General features: G+C 45.3%; 1 protein-coding gene across 1 annotated transcript in view; it reads left to right on the top strand.

Annotated features, from left to right (window-relative positions):
• The first annotated feature begins 205 nt into the window (after positions 1 to 205).
• LOC115791923 (dachshund homolog 2-like) overlaps positions 206 to 22054 on the top strand; it is a 28558-nt gene continuing 6709 nt past the window's right edge. The window contains exons 1-7 of the mRNA XM_030746221.1: positions 206 to 669; positions 4940 to 5049; positions 17587 to 17712; positions 17795 to 17929; positions 18034 to 18188; positions 18263 to 18407; positions 18559 to 18561. Of these exons, the coding sequence (XP_030602081.1) occupies positions 206 to 669; positions 4940 to 5049; positions 17587 to 17712; positions 17795 to 17929; positions 18034 to 18188; positions 18263 to 18407; positions 18559 to 18561 (1138 nt within the window). The remainder of the gene's footprint in view (positions 670 to 4939; positions 5050 to 17586; positions 17713 to 17794; positions 17930 to 18033; positions 18189 to 18262; positions 18408 to 18558; positions 18562 to 22054) is intronic.

Raw genomic sequence — 22054 nt, 5'->3', positions numbered from 1 at the left:
CACCCAATGGGAGGCTTGTCCGTCTGTGGCGCCTGCGTGTGATTGGCTGGATCATAATGAGGAGCTGGAGGCAGAGAGCGGAGTGAGAGCGGAGTGGAGTCAGTGTGAGCGTGTCGCGCTGACAGACGCACGCGGGGCGCGGATCAAAGCTCGACTCTCCGCTTCTTCTTCTTCTTCTTCTTCTTCTTCTGTTTTCTGCTCTGACATGGCGGGCTCCTCCACCCCTCCCACCGACCCTTTCTTCCAGTCCGACCCGCCTTACAGCGCTCCTAACCCGGCCACCTCCCCGCACCTCCCCGGAGCGTTCCTGAGCGGCAGAGTCCCGGTCAGCGTGAACGGGACGAGAGGCGGCGGCTGCGGAGGGGAGACCCCCCACACCGAGTGCAGGATGGTGGAGGTGCACGGCGTGAAGGTGGCGTCGTTCACGGTGAACGGCGCGGAGCTGATCTGCCTGCCGCAGGTGTTCGAGCTGTTCCTGAAGCACCTGGTGGGGGGGCTGCACACCGTCTACACCAAGCTGAAGCGGCTGGACATCAGCCCGGTGGTGTGCACCGTGGAGCAGGTGCGCGTGCTGCGCGGGCTCGGAGCCATCCAGCCGGGAGTGAACCGCTGCAAGCTCATCACCAGGGCCGACTTCGAGACGCTGTACCGGGACTGCACCAACGCCAGGTGAGCCGGGGCACCGGGAGGCGGGGCTCGACCGATTAGTGAGCCCAGACAGAGGCTCAAATCTGAGGGATTAAAATAATAACCTCACCTGCTTTATTAAAAAAAACTGAACAATGAAAGCACAAAAAGCTGATTTTTATTTTTTCAAAATGAATCAATCAGCAGCTCACGCTGACGTCACTAATTAAAGTGCAGTGAAATTCAAAATCATCTGTTTTTAAAACATTTGGAGTCAAAGATTTATCAGAATAAATTCTGTTTATTTCTGACAATCAGAGAATTGATCCTGATCACAGCTGATCCTTCAGAATAAAACTAATCAAACTAAATGATGAGCTTATTGATAAATCAGTTTTATTGTTTCAACATTAGAATAAAGCGATGATCAGCCTTTATCAATTACAGATCAATAACTGAACAGATCTTAGTTGGACAGCTGCTGCTGTTTCAGTGACTCAGCCTCCTGTTATTGACACAAACTGAATCCATCAAATTATTGATCTCATCTCACGTTTTATTGATTACTGATTTTTTCTTGAAATAATCAATAAAATATAATAAAAAAATTACGTCTTTGTCAAAAATGAAAATTGAGGAGATTCGGTGTAACTGTTTTTATTGATGAGCTGACTTCTTTTAACACAGCTGACAGACGATTATTGGTTATTCTTAATTGATCACCTCTCAGGTGGGATCAATAATCTCTCAGCTGTGCTTACAGGACGATCACAAAACACTCAGAACGTGAAAATAAGAAACTAAGATCATTTTTATTAAAGCGTGCAGACGTTCTGCTGCAGCCCGATGACACGAGTGTGACATCAGCTGCTCCAGTTTCACATCATTGATCAGATACTTTGTTGTTTTTATTCACGCTGATGAAGAGTGTTTAAGGAAGCTCAGTGATTGATGGTGATCAGTCATCATAATCAATAACGTCAGGCATGAATGTGAGAGCTGCTCTGCTTCCAGCTGTGCTGCTTGTTTCAGTGTTTCAGCTGTGGATGTCTGCATAATCAATACCACCGATCAGCTGCAGCCTCCTTACATCAGACCCTGCACACAATGATCTAAAACAATACTAAATTATAAAAAGGTCAGAGGTCATCAGAGCTATAATCAAAGCCCGGCTGGCCTCCTGACCTTACGGGGACGCGTGCTGTCATCATATCTGCTGTCGGGAGTGTAATAGAACCAAATCCTGCAGAGTCTCCACGGCTTCCACGACCGCCATGAAGTCCGTCAGCCTGGTTCTGAGTGCTGAGCGGCTCCCTGTGAGTCAAAGAAAAATGTTTCACAGGTTGTAGAAATAACTGTTTGGTTTGCAGGTTTGTTTAGTTTTCACCTATAAAACTGAGCATCATTGACGGGAGGAATTTACCTGCAGACCGTGAAGATGTTTATGAGGACACAGACGTCCCCGTAAAACAGAAATGAGCTCAGGCCACACAGGAACACAAAGACGAGTTCACACAAACACACAGATTCTCCGAGTCAGATCAAATTAATGTTTGCATTGCCTGCAGGTGTGTGTGTGTGTGTGTGTGTGTGTGTGTGTGTGTGTGTGTGTGTGTGTGTGTGTGTGTGTGTGTTTAATCTCATGGAGGTAGGTTTCTGCTGAATGTGGATCAAAATGTTTTTTGATTGAATTATGTAAATGAGCTTCAACTAATTAAAGAATTAACAAAGAGAGGCAGTGTGTTTGTGTGTGTGTGTGTGTGTGTGTGAGAGCGACAAGTGTTAAATTAGGACTGTCAGTAAGGAAATCACAGCTTTACTGTGAACAGGCTGTTTGTGTTAATCAGCTTTAATCTCCTGATTCATATTAAACTGACGATTGACATGTGTGTGTGTGTGTGTGTGTGTGTGTGTGTGTGTGTGTGTGTGTGTGTGTGTGTGTGTGTGTGTGTGTGTGTGTGTTTGACTCCTGCGTTTGTTAAACAGTCGCTGGTCAAACGATGGTGGAGGTTTTTGTAGCTTTGCATTAAAAATGCTGTCAGTGGCTCTGGCAGCTTTACCCATCTCTCACCCTCAGACGGCAGCCCGTATTGTTGTCAGTATTTACAGGTGTGTGTGGCTAACCTTCATACAAGACCACACACACAGCAGAGCTGTGATTGGCTGATTGATAGTTGTCCTTTTGCAGCTACCTGCTCTGCTGCCCGCTGAGCAATAACGGCCCTGATTGTGGGGTATCACCTGGGACACCCTGGTTCATGCCCTCTTAGGGCTTTTGTTTCTCTTTTTTCACTTCTGCTGACTGGACAGGTTTAGACCCAAAACTCCCTGATTAACAATGGTTTAACAACAGTAACGATGCTCTCTGACAGACAACAACAGATACCTCCCTGCCAGGCAATGCACCAAGAGGACCCCTTATGAACCAGTTTCATTGGTCAGTCAGGTCATCAGCATGCTTTAAGCTGTCAGATTTTCAAAATAAAAGCCCACTATTTAGTTTTTTTTAATGCTACCTCTCTTCAGCTTTTCTCAGCAGCCAGTTTATCTCCAGCTTCTTAATACCAAGGAACACACCAAGTCCTGCAACAGTAATCCCACCACAGCCTACTTTATTATTATTATTATTATTATTATTATTATTGGTGTGATTAATAATTGCCTTTCTGGGCATGTATGTGTTTTATACTGATGCTGTGTCAATGAGCGCCCCTCCTCCGCTGACAGCACGCAGACACAATGATGCGTTTCACGGACAGTTGGTGTGAATTACGTGCTGTTAGCATCGTGCTAATGCAGCTGATCGGCTGATTAGGGAGGAAGGCCTTGATCCATGGCCTCTGCTTCCAAACATACAGTATACCCCCACAGAAACGCCCATGTGTGTAACTCCAGGCTGCAACTCACAATTTTAAATGTGCACAATAAGACTGTAAACAGCCAAAACGAGACACAAAGCAAAAATATGCACAAACACAAAGCGAGAAAATGACACAAAATGACAAATTACACAAACTGACTCAAACGGAAGACCAACGTGATGCTGAGGAGACCAAAGACTGACCTCACACACTTCTCCGCTTCTGCTTCTGCAGTTTGTTGGTTCAGCATTTTCAAAAGTACCTGAACTGGTCTCACTGTGTTACACTGGGTTTACTCCGTGTGTGTGTGTGTGTGTGTGTGTGTGTGTGTGTGTGTGTGTGTGTGTGTGTGTGTGTGTGTGTGTGTGTGCGTGCGCGCTACATAAAGGACATCTTGTCCCAGTTTAATTAAGTGTGGAAACCCCAGACACACACACACACACACACACACACACACACACACACACACACACACACAGAGCCTGTCATGAGGAATTTAATTTATCGTGTGTGGGTGGGTTGTGTCAGACCTGTCAATCAAACTGTGACCTGTGGGTACACCCCATGATTGTGTGTGTGTGTGTGTGTGTGTGTGTGTGTGTGTGTGTGTGTGTGTGTGTGTGTGTGTGTGTGTGTGCATGCGTGAGTGTGTGTGTTAGGGTTCAGGTTTGTGTCCTGATAATCCCTTATACAACTCAGGTCCCCACAATGTCAGTAAAACAAACGTGTGTGTTCTCAACCAGCTGCAGGGCAGGGTTTCAGCAAGTGAGGTAACTCTGGAACTTTAAAATACATGTAATCTGATTACCCTGTGACATCATCATCTGCACAGGTAAAGCTTCTTTATGTTATAAACTGAGTGGTAATATTTCATAAAATTAAGGAAACACATTGTGGACCTGCTGCGTGACGCCATGACTGAAGCAGATTTATTTTTTTAACCTTTGATCTGATTGTTTTCTGTTTCTATTATTTTAATTCAGTCTGATTACCTTTTATTTTGGTTCTGTGCTTTGTTGCTGATGCCTTTGATTTAATCTTTTTTCACTCACTGTTTTACTAAAATAGCTCGATTCCTGCATCACTTCCTGTTCTGCAGGTAAACAGATAAATCTCAATGTGTATGATTAGTAGTGGTGATGTTTTAGTTCCTGATGTGTGTTTCCTGCCAGTAACGCTGGTTCCATCTCTCTTCACGGACCACGCGATGCGTCTCTGAAAGTCTTCCCTGGGGATGATGAAAGGGCCTTCAGCAGAGATGAGATGAAACAGATTAATTCATGAAGTTAAAACACAACATTAACCTGGAATATTAAAAGTGAGCAGGGAGTAAGAAAGGCCGCTCCTCGTTAATTATTCACTGCTGCTATTTAAGGTGGAATCTTTTAAGGTGTTCAAGCCTTCTTTAATGGAGCGCCCCACCGAGGTTCTAATGTGTTTGCTCCTCTCAGCTCTCGTCCAGGTCGGCCTCCAAAGAGAACTCTGGGCGTGGCCTCCATGACTGACGGATCCAGGCTCCTCCCACACAGCCTGTTAAGCCCCACCCTGCTGTCTCAGAGAGGTGAGTGTGGCAAATGATTAACAATGAAGTGATTGATGATGAGGAGATAACAGCTTCATCTGCATTGAGCACTGAACTCAGTTCATGCTAAAAAAATAAATAAATCAAATAATCAAAAGTAAAAAATAAAGTAGTTTTAACTGATATTTGAGGTGCTGTTAGTTAAAACAAATATTTATCTGTCCAGTCATCCAGCCATCCGTCTTCTTCCACTAATCTGGGGCTGGGTTTGGGGGCAACAGCCTAAGCAGAGAAGCCCAGGCTTCCCTCTCCCCAGCCACCTCCACCAGCTCATCCAGAGGGACCCCAAGGCGTTCCCAGGCCAGCCAAGAGATATAATCTCTCCAGTGTGTCCTGGGTCTACCCCGGGGCCTCCTCCCAGTAGAACACACCCAGAACACCTCACCCAAGAGGCAGCCAGGAGGCATCCTAATCAGATGCCCGAGCCACCTCAACTGGCTCCTTTCGATGTGGAGGAGCAGCGGCTCTACTCTGAGCCCCTCCCGGATGGCCGCACTCCTCACCTTATCTCTAAGGGAGAGGCCAGCCACCCTTCGGAGGAAACTCATTTCTGCCGCTTGTATTCACGATCTTATTCTTTTGGTCACTACCCAAAGCTTGTGACCATAGGTGAGGGTAGGAACGTAGATTGACAGGTAAATCGAGAGCTTCTTTTTTACACTAAGCTCCCTCTTCACCATGACAGACCAGTGAATCATTTGCATCACAGGAGACGCAGTCCCGATCCGTCTGTTGATCTCCCGCTCCCTTCTCCCGTCACTTGTGAACAAGACCCCAAGATACTTGAACTCCTCCACCTGGGGCAAGAACTCGTCCCTGGGCCAGAGAGGGCACTCCACCCTTTTCCAGCTGAGGATCATGGCCTCAGACTTGTCATGCCAGCCGCTTCACACTTGGCTGTGAACCATTCCACTGCGAGCTGGAGGCCACCACCTGATGAAGCCAACAGGACTGCATCATCTGCAAAGAGCAGAGACGAGATTCTCAGGCCACCAAGGAAGAAGCCTTCCGCCGCATGGCTACGCCTAGAAATTCTGTCCATATAAATTATGAACAGAATCGGTGACAAAGGGCAGCCCTGGCCAGGAAACGAATCCGACTTACTGCTGGCAATACAACACGAGCTCTCACTGCAGTTGTACAAGGACTGAATAGCCTGCAACAGTGGTCCAGACACCCCTTACTCCCACAGCACCTCCCACATGATGAGGCAGGCCTTCTCCAGGTCCACCAATCACATGTAGACTGCATGGGCAAACTCCCACACACACTCAAATATCCTCAAGAGGATGAAGAGCTGGTCCAGCGTTCCATGACCAGGATGAAAACCACATTGTTCCTCTTGAATCTGAGGTCAACCAACGGACAGACCCTCCTTTCCAGCACCCTGGCATAGCCCTTACCGGGGAGGCTGAGGAGTGTGATCCCCTGAAGGTTGGAGCACACCCTCCGGTCTCCCTTCTTAAAGATGGGGACCACCACCCCAGTCTGCCAATCCAATGGCACTGCCCCAGATCTCCAGACCATGTTCCACACCTCCATTGTTGAGGCTGCTGCTCAGAGCTGTGGCTGCAAGGTGGTTGGTGCCTGTTGTGGTGGTAACCCCCAAACTAGATGGTGGTCACCAGAGATGAAGGGAGCCATCAAGCTGAAGAAGGAGTCCTATCGGGTTTGGTTAGCTTGTTGGACTCCACAGGCAGCTGACGGGTACCGGCAGGCCAAGCAGAACGCAGCTCGAGCAGTGGCTGAAGCAAAAATTCGGGTGTGGGTGGAGTTTGGTGAGTTCATGGAAAAAGACTATTGTAGACTATTTGCTATTGTAGCAAACCGTCAGGCAACTCGGGAGGGGAAAACCGTGCTCTACTCACATGGTCTATAGTGGGGGTGGGGTGCTGCTGACTTCAACTGAGGCTTTAGTCAGTCGGTGGAAGGAATACTTCCAGGACCTCCTGAATCCCATCAGATAAATATACTGATTATGGAAATAAAATGTAATGTAACGTGGCAGATGGTGCACCCTCAGAGGTCACCGTCTTAACTGAGGCACCAACGTTTGATTAGCCACAGAATCATTAATACATCATCACAGATGGAGGCGCACAGGTGACCTCAGCCTGCCGATAGAGAAAGCTGCAGGGTTTGGGTTAAAATGCAATATGATGGAAATCATGTTTTAATGTGAGGAAGGTCAGAGTTTATTGCTCCACAGAGCTGATGGCTCTGTGGTGTTGTGGGTGGGCTTTAGGGGCCGGGGCTCGCCCACTTGAACATCCTGGCTGCCCGTGAGAAGCATCAAAATAATTACTGTAAAAAAATAAAATTAACATCTTTAAAGTTTATCACAGATGGATTCTGACCACACTGACCCGTACCTGTGAAACATGAACCAGGTGAGCAGAGGATGAAGAAACTCACCTGTATTTGAGCGTATCCTGCTGTGGGAGGTTCCCTCAGGTTGAGTCTGAGCTTCCTGTTGCTGTTTATGACATATTTACAGTCTCAGTGGGAAAACTCATTCTCCATGAAGTTGTTAACAAATAGGTCAGCTTTTTCATTTTTAATAAGAGTTTTAATAAGAGGAAGGCTGTGCAGTATCCGGTTACAGCTTCCAACATTTCCTCCTGGAACCAAAATAAAAACTAGAGAACAATGAGATGGCAGGTAGAGCCGAAGGCCTGATTTATTTTCTCTGAGCTGGTTTCTGTTGATATGAATCAATTTGCAGCTCAGTGCATCGCTGATGTCACCCAGCAGCCTCTCTGTCACCTATACCACAGTAATCCCTGATGTTCATTTGATCACACTTTGGATCTCTGTTTCAGTGGATGGATGGCACAGACTGGTCTAGTACTGTTTCCCTAACTTGTACCCGAGTGCTCTCATTTGCAACAAACAGAAGCATTAAAAACCTGAACTTCTGCTGATAAAAACTGCAACTGTCCAAAATTAGAATCCTGCAGCCGCTCAGTGGTTTCATAGTTTTTATTTTTCATAATTTTAAGATACAGACGTTTGGAGACAGAGTCAGAGAGGCTGAGATGGTTTGGACATGTGCAGAGGAGGGAGGGTGGAGCTGAAGATGGAGCTGCAGGCAGGAGCTCAGAGGAGGTTCATGGATGGAGGACATGCAGGGGGGGGTGGAGGCAGATTACACGATGTAACAGTGTTTGTTTTTAATGGTAAAACAATAGAAAATGTCCATTAAACTTTGTGTTTAATAATCAAGGAGGTTCCTGAAACTTCTGAATCTTCTGAACTCTTGAACTTTGGTGTTTGATCTGAATCGCTAGAGAAAGACTTGATCAGACTGAATATTTGTTACATCAATTTGTTATTTTTCTTTTAAATGAATTTTCTACCATTTTAGAAGAATTTGAAAAAAGGTTCAAAGCTAAATGAAAATTATTAGTTTGGTTTTAAATGGGAAAAATTTTTAAATTCTTGTCTGAATCACTAAAACAGTGTTTTGGCCTCAAAATATTATTTTTAGTTTTTGATGTACAGAAGAAGAAAAACAGTTTAAACCAAAGAAAAGACAAAAGTAGAAATTTGTTACCTGTGTAATCTGCTGTAGCGCCCCCTAAAGGCAGCAGACAGAACAAAGAAAAAGTGACATCATTAAAACATTTTAAATGTTTTCCTGATTTCATTTTTATTTTTCTGCAAGTAAACATGAAATCAGGCGGGAGTGAAAGTGAGCAGCTTTCAGGACAAACACATTTATGATCTTCTTAAGCAGCTTTAAAGCTCATCAGAAGATGAAACACACACACGCACACACACACACAGCTTCGGGTGAGACTCCAATCTGTCAGTCACTTTGACAGCTGCTAATTAAGCCTGCTAATTATAGCAGTAATCCCACAGTTGGAGTGTGCAGTAACTCTGAGTGATGCTCAGGCAGACGACAGCCAAACATCTTCATTCGGTTTCTTTATTAATTCGACGGCTTGCCGTCAGGCAGCGTTCAGGGTCAGATCTGCACCGTGGGCCAGCAGCTCATCGGGGATGTTACAGGATTGTGTTTCATCAGGATTATGAGTGGGGTCCACTGCAGGGTTGGCCAGCTGGATGAGTTGTGACCTGTGATTGGTCGAATCCACCACTTCTCTGATTTTGTACCACAGTACCACACCTAACATGTGTACTGCACAGTTTAGCCTTCAGGTGACCCCATAGCCCTGCACTCCTCTGTACCACTAACATATTATTAATTATGAAAATGTTTCCTAAACAGTTTTTACAGGAACTGGTCCGCTGGTGTGGAGAGGAGAGCAGGAAGTGGAAATCTTACAGGCTCTGATCTGATTGGTTTGGTAATCATTCCATAATGAGGCGTCCCGTTTCTCAGCATGCTCTAAAGTGTAAATGGTAATTTAAATACCTTTGTCTGCAGAGCTGTGTGTGCAGTAGAAGCTTCCTTTCGGCTGCTCCCTGATTCACAGCGTGTAACTCCATGTTTGATTTCATAGATTCATGGGTTTTACACTGAAACATCCTGATATAATCCCAGAGAGATTCATGTCTCCTGCTGGGATTAAACCAGTAACCTTTCATTAATTAGGCAGGTATGTAAACCAGTACACTGTGATCTAAGTGTTCAATACAGATGTTATCCGTTGTGGCCCACCCTGCTCCATAAAAGCAGTCAGTCAGCAGTTTTTATTAGTTCAAAGCAACAGACCAGCTCTCAGCCAATCAGTCTTCATCAGATCAGCTCTGAAACTGGGAAACAGCCTTCCTCCTTCATCTTCCTCACTGACAGGGTGACTAAAAACACCTCCTCTTTCTGGCTTCTTCAGTTTATCTTTAGTTTGCAAATGATGTGTTTCCTGTGGCTCCACAGTGTGATCGATCAGTGAGGAGGATCAGGGAGGAGGATCGGTGAGGTGAATCAGTGAGGTGAATCAGTGAGGTGAATCAGTGAGGTGAATCAGTGAGGTGAATCAGTGAGGTGAATCAGTGAGTGGAATCAGTGAGTTGGATCAGGGAGGAGGATCAGGTGGAGAATCAGTGTGGTGGATATTGTAGTGTCTGTTAAGACCTGGAAGAAGATGGTGAGAGATTGCCAGTAAAAGTTGCCCTTTTATTAACAATTACATGGTTGCTGTGTGCCGCAACCACACCAAAAAAACAAAACGGGACTCCAGCTCTGACTCTCGCGCTCTCTCCCTCTGTGCACACATATGTTCAAGTACCAAAAAAACGGTGGGAAATCACAGAACATCTGCATAGAACCATCTAACTTTAACAGAATCACTACAATATGAAAGTCACTTTGCCAAAAACTGACTGCAGCTTCTACCATGTGACAGAAATGTTCTTTATGACTCAAAATGAATTGATATCATTCATAGGAGATGATGTTTGAGATATCCTTGACAGATTATAGGCCCGCAAGTCATTTACAACAATATAAATACCAGCAATAATTTTGGGGGCAAATACTGGAAATCACTCTTTGGCTCAAGACCGGCTATTCAGATGGCAAACTGCTCCACTGCCACTGTGTACAGTGTGGCAGCGTGTACATTTTACATACATGCAGTACAGTACACATTCACATCGTCGCAGCGACGGAGAACTTTATACAGTCTGAGGAGGGTTTTTTTTAAACTCCTGATCCACTCCATTCCAGTAGGTGGCAGTAATGCAGCTCTAAGCTAGTTAGGTCAACCGCAGACCCACAAGAAGAAGATGACGACAGAGAACTGTAATGCAGATAATGTGGGTCGGATTGGGGGGGGCCTCTGGAAAATGTCGATATCTGTGAATCGTCCCTAAAAACAAACTGCTCTCCCTGCTGTGTTGAGTCTTTGTGGAGGAGAGCGCAGCAGAAGCAGCTTCCTGTCTGTGATGTCGGACTCTTTCAGCTTTCCTTCTTATCTTCTGTGCAGCGGTTTGATCCGAGTCTGCTGAAACATTCTGATCCCACCTGTTCATGAATGCCGCTGTTCAACAAGCGCCTTTCCTCTGTTTTCCATTATTATTGAGTTGGCCTGAAAGTCCTGTGATGTCATTTGTATGCGACACAAACACAAACAGTGGCTCCGCCCAGCTTCTTCTGGATTCTGTCATCATTCGAGCACACAAACATCTGTCGGTTTGTTTGCAGATGTTTCTTTTGCTGCCGGGTTTCGAAAACAACAGGTTTGATTCTTGTGAAGTAGTCGCTCTTGTGACACGTCTAATGACCTCACTTCCTGACCAATCAGATGCATGCAGGCTGTTGACATCACATTTTTGGCTTGACTCAGAATCCTAGCTGAGTAGGTACTAAAAAAGCACCTGGTACCAGGTACTAGCGCCTGATGGAAAAGCCCATAAACCTGGGGTATGCCTGGAAACTCAGGGCTCAGTCATTCAAACTTAAAGCAGCCGGCCTGTTTCAAACAGCTGTTTCTCTGTTGGGGGCGTGGGGTCATCAGCAGCCATTGTTGAGCCTCGATGAGCTCATAAAATACAGGAGCGTACACCACCTGTCATTGGGTGAATCTGGGCCAAAGAGGCTGTGGCTTTTATTTTGACAGAGTCCCTCAGCGTAGCTTCCCTCTCCGGCTCCTCAGAGTTTATTACCGAAACCTTTGAGGTGGTGAAAGAAGAAAAGAGGAAACATGACGCTGAGATGCAGCCGACTGAGCTCAGAATAAACAGACAAATAAGAAGCAGAGGCAGAAATAAACACATGTCACTTTGATGAATTTGTCCTGTTTCCTGTCTAAATTGTGTCCAGTGAAGGAGGAGCAGCTGCTTCCTGCCGGATCGGCGCTGCCGTCCTCTGCAGGACACACAGACTTTCCCTCCCTGCATTTTAATTAACTGTGTGTGTGTGCAGAGTTAATCACTGCCGTTTGATCTCTGCGTCTCTGACCCCGCGGTGTTTAATAAAAGCCGGACTGTGTTTTCATTAAGCTGTCAGGTCTGTCAGCGAGGTGACAGAGGTGAGGGTTCGGTATGCGCTCCGTCCTCGCCGTGACCGGCCGAGCGTCTCGGCTCGATTAAAGCTGAAGCATCACAGAGCTGCTTTGTTTCTCCCTCAGAGACTCCAGCAGCCTGAAGATCACCCAGCATTTAATAAAGTCAGGAATCATCCAAACAATGTACAGCTCAGCAGCACTGAGGCAGCAGGCAGAACCCTCAACCAGCACCGGGTCTGTCCAGGATCCACAGGCTTCCCCCACAGCCAGCCTCCATTACTGTACATGCACTCATCCCCAGTGTGAGTGTGCCCCTCCCCCTGACCCGGCCGAGTCCTCCCAGCTCAGATCAGCGTGGCCTTCAGCCGACAGCTCTGATCCGAAGTTTGGAATGACTGCTGTGAATGCATTAACCTCTGAGGCCGTGTTTGAGCATGAATATGTGAAAGAATCAGATATTTAAGTTTTAATCAGAGAACTATCAGGAAACTTTGGGCATTAAAACAAAACTTTCTCCATTTTTGGGACAGTTTCATGATTAAAAGTATTCTGCATGCTTTATTTTACAATACTGAGAAATTTAACTAACATTCACAACTTGTCTTCTGTAATGTGATGTTTTTGTATTAGTGTGCGCTCAGATATAGGATTGTGTCTTCATATTTTAACTAGCAGACATGTTTAGACAGATTTGTCCCAGATCACAGATCCTGGTGTTGATCGTAAGAATGACCAGTGAAAATTTCAGGCTTTGATATTCATGTTCAAACAGAAGTGGATATATAAACAGCATATTAATATTCCCACTAGGGAAAATAATACATTGGATCACTGCTATACAGTACTTAAAAACTCATATCGCTCTGTTCCTCGGGCAGCTTTGGGACATTCTGATCACTGCCTGGTTCATCTCATTCCAACATACAGGCAAAAGCTAAAATCTGCAAAGCCTGTTGTCAAAACTGTGAAGAAATGGAGCAGGGAGGCAAAGCAAGAACTGCAGGACTGTTTTGACTCTACCGATTGGAGTGTCTTTGAAGCTGCTACTGAAAATCTGGACGAACTGACTGACACTGTGACATCCTACATCAGTTTTTGTGAAGATATGTGTGTGCCAACCAAGACCTTTCGCACATACAGTAACAATAAACCATGGTTCAGCGCCAAGTTAAAACAGCTTCGTCAGAATAAGGATGACGCCTGTAGAAGTGGGGACAGAGACCTGTACAAGCAGGCCAGGAACACACTGACAAAAGAGATCAGACGGGCGAAAAGAACATACACAGAGAAACTAAAAAACAGGTTCTCAGCCAACGACCCGGCATCAGTGTGGAAAGGCCTTAAAGTCATCACAAACTACAAGAGTCCACCACCCCCTACTGAAGCAAACAAAGACCTGGCTGATGATCTCACCAGCTACTACTGTAGGTTTGAGAGAGACAAGTCTACATCTCCCACTCACTCCAGCCAGACAACAACTGCCCTCTTCACACCCTTACCCTCTCTCCCTGATCAAACTATTGTCAGTCAATCTACTGGAATGACAATACATGAAAAGGAGGTGAGCCAGCTTTTCAGGAGACAAAAGATCAGGAAGGCACCAGGCCCAGACGGTGTCTCCCCCTCCTGCCTCAAAACCTGTGCTGACCAGTTGGCTCCGGTCTTCACGCAGATCTTCAACAAATCCTTAGAACTGTGTGAAGTCCCCTCCTGCTTCAAAAAATCCACCATCATTCCAGTACCAAAGAAACCCTCCATCACTGGATTAAATGACTACAGGCCTGTCGCACTGACGTCTGTAGTAATGAAGTCCTTTGAACGTCTGGTGTTGGCTCACCTGAAGAATGTCACAGGACTCCTGCTGGACCCCCTGCAGTTTGCCTACCGAGCAAAAAAGGTCAGTGGATGATGCTGTTAACATGGGACTGCACTACATCCTACAACACCTTGACAGCCCAGGGACATATGCTAGGATCCTGTTCGTTGACTTCAGCTCTGCGTTTAACACCATAAAACCCGATATCCTCTCCTCCAAACTCTCTCAGCTCACCGTACCTCCTGCCATCTGTCAGTGGATCACCAGCTTCCTGACAGACAGAACGCAGCCAGTGAGGCTGGGGGAAATCACTTCAGATACACTGTCAACCAGCACTGGAGCTCCTCAAGGATGCATCCTGTCCCCACTGCTCTTCTCCCTCTACACCAACGACTGCACATCGACAGACCCGACAGTTAAACTCGTTAAGTTTGCGGATGACACAACAGTCATCGGACTCATACACGATGGTGATGAGTCTGCATATCGGCGGGAGGTTGAACAGCTGGTGCTCTGGTGCAGTCAGAACAACCTGGAGTTAAACACGCTTAAGACTGTGGAGATGCCAGTGGACTTCAGAAGACACCCCTCATCAATGATCCCCCTCACTATAACCAACAGCCCTGTGAAGAATGTGGAAACCTTCAAGTTTCTGGGAACCACCATCTCTCAGGACCTGAAATGGGAGCTCAACATCAGCTCCATCCTCAAAAAGGCCCAACAGAGGATGTACTTTCTGCGCCAACTGAGGAATTACGGTCTGCCGCAGGAGCTGTTGAGGCAGTTCTACTCCGCGGTTATTGAACCTGTCCTGTGCTCTTCTATTACAATCTGGTTTGGAGCAGCAACAAAACAAGACAGAAACAGACTGCAGAGAACTATTAGAACTGCTGAGAAAATCATTGGTGCTCCTCTGCCAAACCTTCAGGACTTGTTCACTTCTAGAACCAGGAAACGGGCAAAGAAAATCATCTCAGACTCCTCACACCCTGGACACACTTTATTTCAGCTCCTTCCCTCAGGCAGGAGATACAGATCACTGTACACAAAAACCACCAGACACTCAAACAGTTTCTTTCCTCATGCCATCACACTCATTAACAGCTGATCAGTAACATTGATCTCTACACAACTGCCTAATGTTACAAACTTTGTTGTCACACTACAATGCACACTACACTTTATTTTATTTTATTATTTATTAGATTTTGGATATTGTAGTTCTTAAATTACACTGCACCTTCCCTTCCCAGACCTGTATTGTATATTGTGTATTGTATATTGTATAGCATTTAAGTTAAATTATAGGACACTGTATAATACTAGAGAGACACCATCAACCGGAACCAAATTCCTTGTGTGTGTAAACATACTTGGCCAAAATAAACCTGATTCTGATTCTGATTCTGATCAATGGGCCATTTTTCAGGAAACAGAAGCTAAACTTGGGACCAGAAGATCGTTAATAATCAGAGACCGTCGAGCTCAAAGTGTTCTAACAACCTGAGATGACTGAGCCGGGATGAGTCCCGGCACACGAAGCCCAGGCTGGATATTTGATATGAATATTCTGTGAAAGGAAGTGTTGAAGCAGGGCAGTAAATGCTGCCCCAGGTGCTTGCTGCAGGTAGAAATAAAGAGGAGCCGAAACACCTGTTTGGGTTCTTGGTCTCCACCTTTTTCCTGCTCACTGTCAGAGAGACTGCAGCTCCACCAGAGGCTACAGCAGCTTCATCTTTGCTGCTGCTGCTGTTTTAAACCTTTAACTGAGAAAATCTTAGAAACTTTGATTCTCCCACCTGAGAGTCTGAATGTGTTCCTGCAGCAGCACCTCCTTCATTTTCTACAAGAACAAACCTTTATTTCAGTCGCCTTTTATTTTCCATCTACCGTGACCAGGGGTGAAAGTAGTTTTAAATTCTTGCCGATACTATGACAAACACACACACACACACACACACACACACACATATATATATATATATATATATATATATATATATATATATATTTTGGTTGTTAAGGAACTGAGATTTTTGCACACTTACAACTGATGACCACCTCCACGCATTCTGGCTCTGTCCACCAACACAAAACTTCCAGACAGAAATAACCACCAAACTTTCTCAAACCTCAGTCCTCTTGGCATCTACTGTGTTTTGGAGCTGAATGCGCTCTCATGTAGCGTAAATGAAATCTCTGGTCATAAGCAGTGTTTTTGAGCTGTGCTGTGTTGTTGAAATTGAGCAGAATAACATGAAACACAATTAGTTAATCTCTCTTTGTTTTTAATTGAGATAGTTTGTAACAAGCAGACTGACATTAAACGTAGCGGTGAAAGTTTTAACCTGTTAACTGGCTGAACCAAAATCACCTGAAAAAACTACGCCCTCTGGTTATTATTGGCTCTGGAAAACCCCTGTCGTTGCCCGTTAACTTGCAGTGTCCTGTCCTCCGGGATGTAGTGTATTTTATATGACAGGCTAGACCCTCCCATTTTGATTGACACCTCATTCGGCCAATCATATTAAGAAATGGGTTTTCCAGAGCCAATAATAACCAGGGGGTGTCACGTAGCGTTTTGGTTGATTTTGGTGCACCCAATTACATGATTGGCTGAATGAGGTGTCAATCAAAATAGGAGGGTCTAGCCTGCCATATAAAATGCACTGCATCCGTCCCGTAAGCAGAACGGATGCAGTGCATTTTATATGGCTGTCCTCGATCTCTGAGGGGAGAGAAGCTAGAGACTTGAGGCTCCAGCATAGCACGAACAGTTCAGAATCAATTTGAAATGAGAAAAAAAAAGCAATTTATTAACTGATTACGTCGTGTTTTAGACTGCTTATTGCTAGCGGATTTATTCTGACCCAAAGTGCAGCTGTGACCGGTTCTGAATGACGGCTTTACAGCAAACAGCCGCTCCAACTTTTGCCGGTACTGCGTACTGGCGCAGAATCTTTTAGTGGTACACAGTACCGGACCGTACTGGCTTACTTTCACCCCTGATCGTGACCATATTAGAAAAAAGAGAATTGGACCTTTCTGGTCCTCTGAGCTGAAGTAGCTGCTGTGGCCTCGAGGCCTGTGTGCTGCTCTGTGTCAGCTTTGGCTGAGATCAGACTTCAACACCCTCAGCAAATTTGAGTTAATTATACCTGCGCCCAGACTCAGGTGACCACCCTGATGCTAACAGTTTCCCCTTGCTTCCAGTCTTTGCACTACGCTAGGCTAATCACACCTCATCACAGAATCTGCTGCAGGAACAAGATTCAAACTTTCTTTGTGTTTTTGTTCATCGGGAGGAGTTTAACGAGCCGCAGGGAGGGCCGACTGCTCGTTAGTAGGATTCCCTTGTTAATACTAAACGAATTAATTAGTGGAGCCAATTAACTGGGCCAAGTGGCTGCAGGGAGAGAGACGTGGGCGAGCGACACTGACAGTCACTGGAGACTTTCAGGCTGCTGGGTTTATTAATTATTAATTATTGATCAACTCAACTCAGTCAGTAAGTTCCTAGAAACACTTACCTTCATCGACTCCTCCTCCTCCTCCTCTCTAGGTATGAAAAACTTTTATGACCAACAGTAAAAAAAAAAAAGAAAGATGATTCAGTTTAGTTCTGATTTCTGAACAAACATTCACAAGGTGAACAAGCACTGCAGGGTGACATCATTTCCTGTGATATTTACAGGAGACAAAATCCAAACATTCCTGATGTGAGTGCAGCAGCGCCCCCTTCAGGACTTACTCTACCATCATTCTTTGCTTTCCTGCCTTCAGGTTTGACAGCGGCGGCAATGGCCGAGGCTCTGAAGCTGCAGAAGATGAGGATGCTCATGCGTTTCCATGGCAGCAGTGATCAGCAGCGACATCACAGCGGAGCCGAGTCAGAGAACGATGACACAGGTTCGATTCCTTCAGTTTGTTCTGGTCTGACTGTCCAACCAATCAAAAGAGAGCACCAGAATCTAAAAGTTTATTCCCTCAGCAGGAGGCAGTGAAGGATCCTGGGAAAAGGAGCAGCAGCTCCTCTCTCCTTCCTCTTCGATTGTAGCGCCACCTGCTGGTTCAGCATCTCTACACTTCAACACTTTGCAGCAGCAGAGCTCGCTATTAACCAACCGTGAGTCACAGCTCTGCTCTGATTGGATAACTGACCGTTATTAGCTTATCATTACAGTGTATAAATATTTGGTAACCTCTCCCTTTTCATTTTCCTCCCCTCAGGTCTGTCGGACCTTCCTTTCATGGTTATGCCACACCCCCTCCTCCCTGTGGGCTTGCCTTCTGCCAGTGTTGCTATGGCGATGAATCAGATGAGTCAGCTCAGTAGTTTAGCAAACATGGCCGCTGTGTCACGGGCCCAGACAGAAGAGAGCAAGGTGAGGCTAGCAGCAGCAAAAATAGCACGGCTAACGCTACCAGAGCTAACGCTAACGGTCTCCTGTGTGTTCAGACATCTCCTATAGGAAGCTCCTCCCCATGCCCCACTCCAAGTGACGATGAGCTACACCCCCAGGAACCAACCAGCCAATCCCCTTCCAGGGCATCTTCATCTGCGTCATCATCACCCCCTCCTCCAGCACACACGCCAGAGCTGGGTAACCACTCACAGCTTTGCGCTTTCTGTCCCCAAAAAGAGGTCAAGTCCTTGCAATGTGACTGTGTAACATTATGTCCCCACCACACGTGTAAACAAGAATACACACAGTAAAGCATAGAGAACAGTCACTGCTCTGCATGTTTCCACAGATGGTGAGCCAGAAAACATTAAAAAGGCTTTGAAAGAAAAAGGTGAGTGAGTGTGTGTGTGTGAGTGTGTGTGTGTGTGTGAGAGACGATGGAGCAGATGGTACATGAACAGTAACATGTCCTGAGGTGTTTGGATACAGACTCATATTTCCTCATATTTTATTGATGTCTCTGGGTTTATGGCCCTGATTCACTCATCCTGCATCCTTTCATACTCTGATGGACTCGGATCATCCAGCAGTCCGTATTTAATTGTAATTTACAGGAAGAGTTTTGGCTGATTTCAGGGAAAGGTTCAGGAGATGCTCGTGTAACTCAGGGACAACCAGCAGATGATGTTTGGACAGACTTCAGTTTTGTCATTACACTGTTAACCACGCCCCTTTCACTTGCTTCCTGTACAAAAGCATTCAAAGTCCAGATCAGGTGTCAGACGCCCTCTGGTGTTTGTATCAGCGGTGATCAGCCAGCTGTGCCCAAATTCAGGGGCTGCATCCTTCGAAGGACCCGTCCTCCATAGACCGGGTCCTTCGCGGCCCACGAAGACCACAAAGGCTGGAAGTGACCGTCTGTGAAATTGGACGGTCTAGCCTTCATATCAGCGTCACCTGTTCTCACCTCTGCGTAGCTCATGTTGCCTAGCAACCGTGACAGTGCGAAGCACAGCTGTGTAAAAGCAGCTGGTTAAACGGAGAACGAACTTTTGCTCCTTTTTGTGGTTTGATTTTAAATCTTTAATTCAAAATAAGCTGTTAAAATAATAAACACATTTCAACATCAAGGAATACAGCTGAGCGAATGATTAATATCCAACTATATTAAGTGAGGCATTAACGTTTAATTAAAAATGTTTAATAAATATTATGATGCCTAATTTTAATTTCAGCTAAACCGATTTGCTGAGGAACAAATGAAACACGGAAACAAACCAAACATCAGCTGTTAGAGATCATCTGACTGAGTTATAACTGTGCTTAACTTCTACTCAGCGGTGAAAGCCAGCTGGGGTTTGAAAAGGATGTGCCGGCAGTTGGACGTTCTCTCCGGCTAAAGCTCGCCTCCATAGCCCGGTCAGCACACAGCTAGTGAGGCGAGCTGCTGGTAGAGCAGCAGCAACAGACAGCTCCGAAAACAGAGGAGCACTTTTTGCAATTAAGCGATATCTTGATAAAACGAGCTGATATTTGAGGTTTACACATTTACATTCTCGCCTGAAAATATTTTAAAAGTTTATTTTGTGTCACAGAAACAGTTATTTTTCTAACTCTTTGGCCACTATCCTCCGCCATTGTTGTACTTAAGTTTTCATGCACAATGAATCATGGGATATGGTAGGCCAGGAAGGATACACGGACCCATCCTTCAAATTCGAGAAAAGAAGGACGCATTCGTTGACCGCATTTGGAGGTGTCTTCGAATTTGGACAGCCTTCGTCGCCTCACTGTGACATAATAGGCCTTCAAATGTGGCCTTTGAAGGATGCGGCCCCTGAATTTGGACACAGCTACTGTAACACATGGTGATGTAGTGACACTGAGAGGACAGTATGGAGATAAAAGGAAAGGAGCCCACCCACCACTTTAATCATACTCTGGATCTTGTCCTAACATATGGCATAGAAACTGAAGACTTAACAGTATTCCCTGAAAGCCCCCTCCTGTCTGATCATTTCTTAGTAACATTTACATTTACTTTAATGGATTACACAGCAGTGGGGAATAAGTTTTATTACAGTAGAAGTCTTTCTGAAAGTGCTGTAACTAAGTTTAAGGATCTAATTCCTTCATTGTTATGCTCTTCAGTGCCAACACAGTGCAGAGCAGCTACCTAAACTCTGCTCCCAGTGAGGTCGATTATCTCGTCAATAGTTTTACATCCTCACTGCGTATAACTTTGGATACTGTGGCTCCTCTGAAAAGGAAAGCTTCAAATCAGAAGTGCCTGACTCCGTGGTATAATTCACAAATGCACAGCTTAACCTGTTAACTGGCCGCTCCAAAATCCCCAAAAACACCTAAAAAAATATACCCAAATTAAATCAGCTGCTGTTCCTGAACTCTTTGGAGTACATGCAAAAGTTCGGTCTCTTTGTGAAGAAGACAACAGGGCTTTCAAATTGTTTTGGAGTAGCAGGGGGGCGTGCCAAAGTGACAGAGACCTTTGCTGTCCTCCATGGGCGTCTTTTCCCATCTGTTTCACTTTAATGAGTATTATCCAGTGTTGCCAGATCTCCCGATAGAAACAAGCAACCAGCTCTATGAAAACAAGCCTAAAAAATGAGGCTGCTTATAAACAGTATAGCTCCAGTGCAATATAGCTCATTTCTTTGTTTTGTCTCATTGTGTTTTGGAGCAGTGAAACCTGTTTCTTAGCCTCATAGAAGAGAAGGGTGCACAGTTTGTTTTGTGTGCTTCTCTGTATTAGCACGTTGAATTAAATCAGGGTGGTGAGCTCATATTTCACACTTGCAAAATCTGAAGAATGCCTTTGATATGTCTCCCATCAGGACCGCAGCTACCCCCCCCCCCCCCCCCCCCATAACACACACACACACACACACACACACACACACACACACACACACACCCTCTCAGGGTTTACTCTGTGTTCATGCCTGCAGATCTCACCTATTCATTGACTTATAAAATACAAGATTTCTATTACAGGCTTTTATTTTCTATCAATCACAAACAAAAAAAAATGTGTGTATGGGGGGGGCGACAGGCGGAGGGGAGGTGAAGGAGCACAGGGGTGCCTAATCAGCACCGTGACTCTGTTATTGATCATATCATATGCACAGTAAATACAGAAAATGCAACTACAGAAATAATTTTGCTGCATCTTTGGCGCGCCCCTCTTGTGCGGCGCCCCTATGCACTGCATATAGTGCACACCCACTTCGTGCCCCACTGTCTCCCATCTGAGCTCAGATCCATTCTGTAAGTGCGCTCTCTTTCTCACACTCTTTATTATATGTATTCTATATTTTCCCCACTTACTGGAGTTCATTCTTGCGCTGCCTCCTCACTCTGGGCTGTTATGAGTGTTTGTTTGGGTGTGCGCCCGGTCAACTTGGGCGGAAGCGATAAACAGGAAACGGGGGCTTGGAAGGGACAAACTACCTACCACTCATCTTTTGCTTTATTACGGGGCGCCGAGAGATAATCAACGAGATTTACTCGTAAAGAAAGTCAAGCCCAGATAAGCAACTTGACGTTCAAAAACAAGCCCAAAAAACCGCAACCCGCGTCTCACGAGATTTGCAGGCGACTTTAGAAAAAAACAAGCCCAAAGTCGCTTATAATAAGCGGACTTGGCAACACTGGTACTATCCCCTAAATTTTATTACTTTTTAAAGACTTTCATTCAATACTCCCATAAATATATCAAAGTTACTATAAATGAACAACTTCTACTATGAAAGGAAGAAATGCCATGGCCGATGTGTTCACAAACCATTACTTATATACAATGTTATGGTTTAATTTTAAATAAT

This window comes from Archocentrus centrarchus, chromosome 14, assembly GCF_007364275.1.
Source record: "Archocentrus centrarchus isolate MPI-CPG fArcCen1 chromosome 14, fArcCen1, whole genome shotgun sequence".
Taxonomy (NCBI): domain Eukaryota; kingdom Metazoa; phylum Chordata; class Actinopteri; order Cichliformes; family Cichlidae; genus Archocentrus; species Archocentrus centrarchus.
This window is presented reverse-complemented; position numbering and strand designations above follow the sequence as displayed.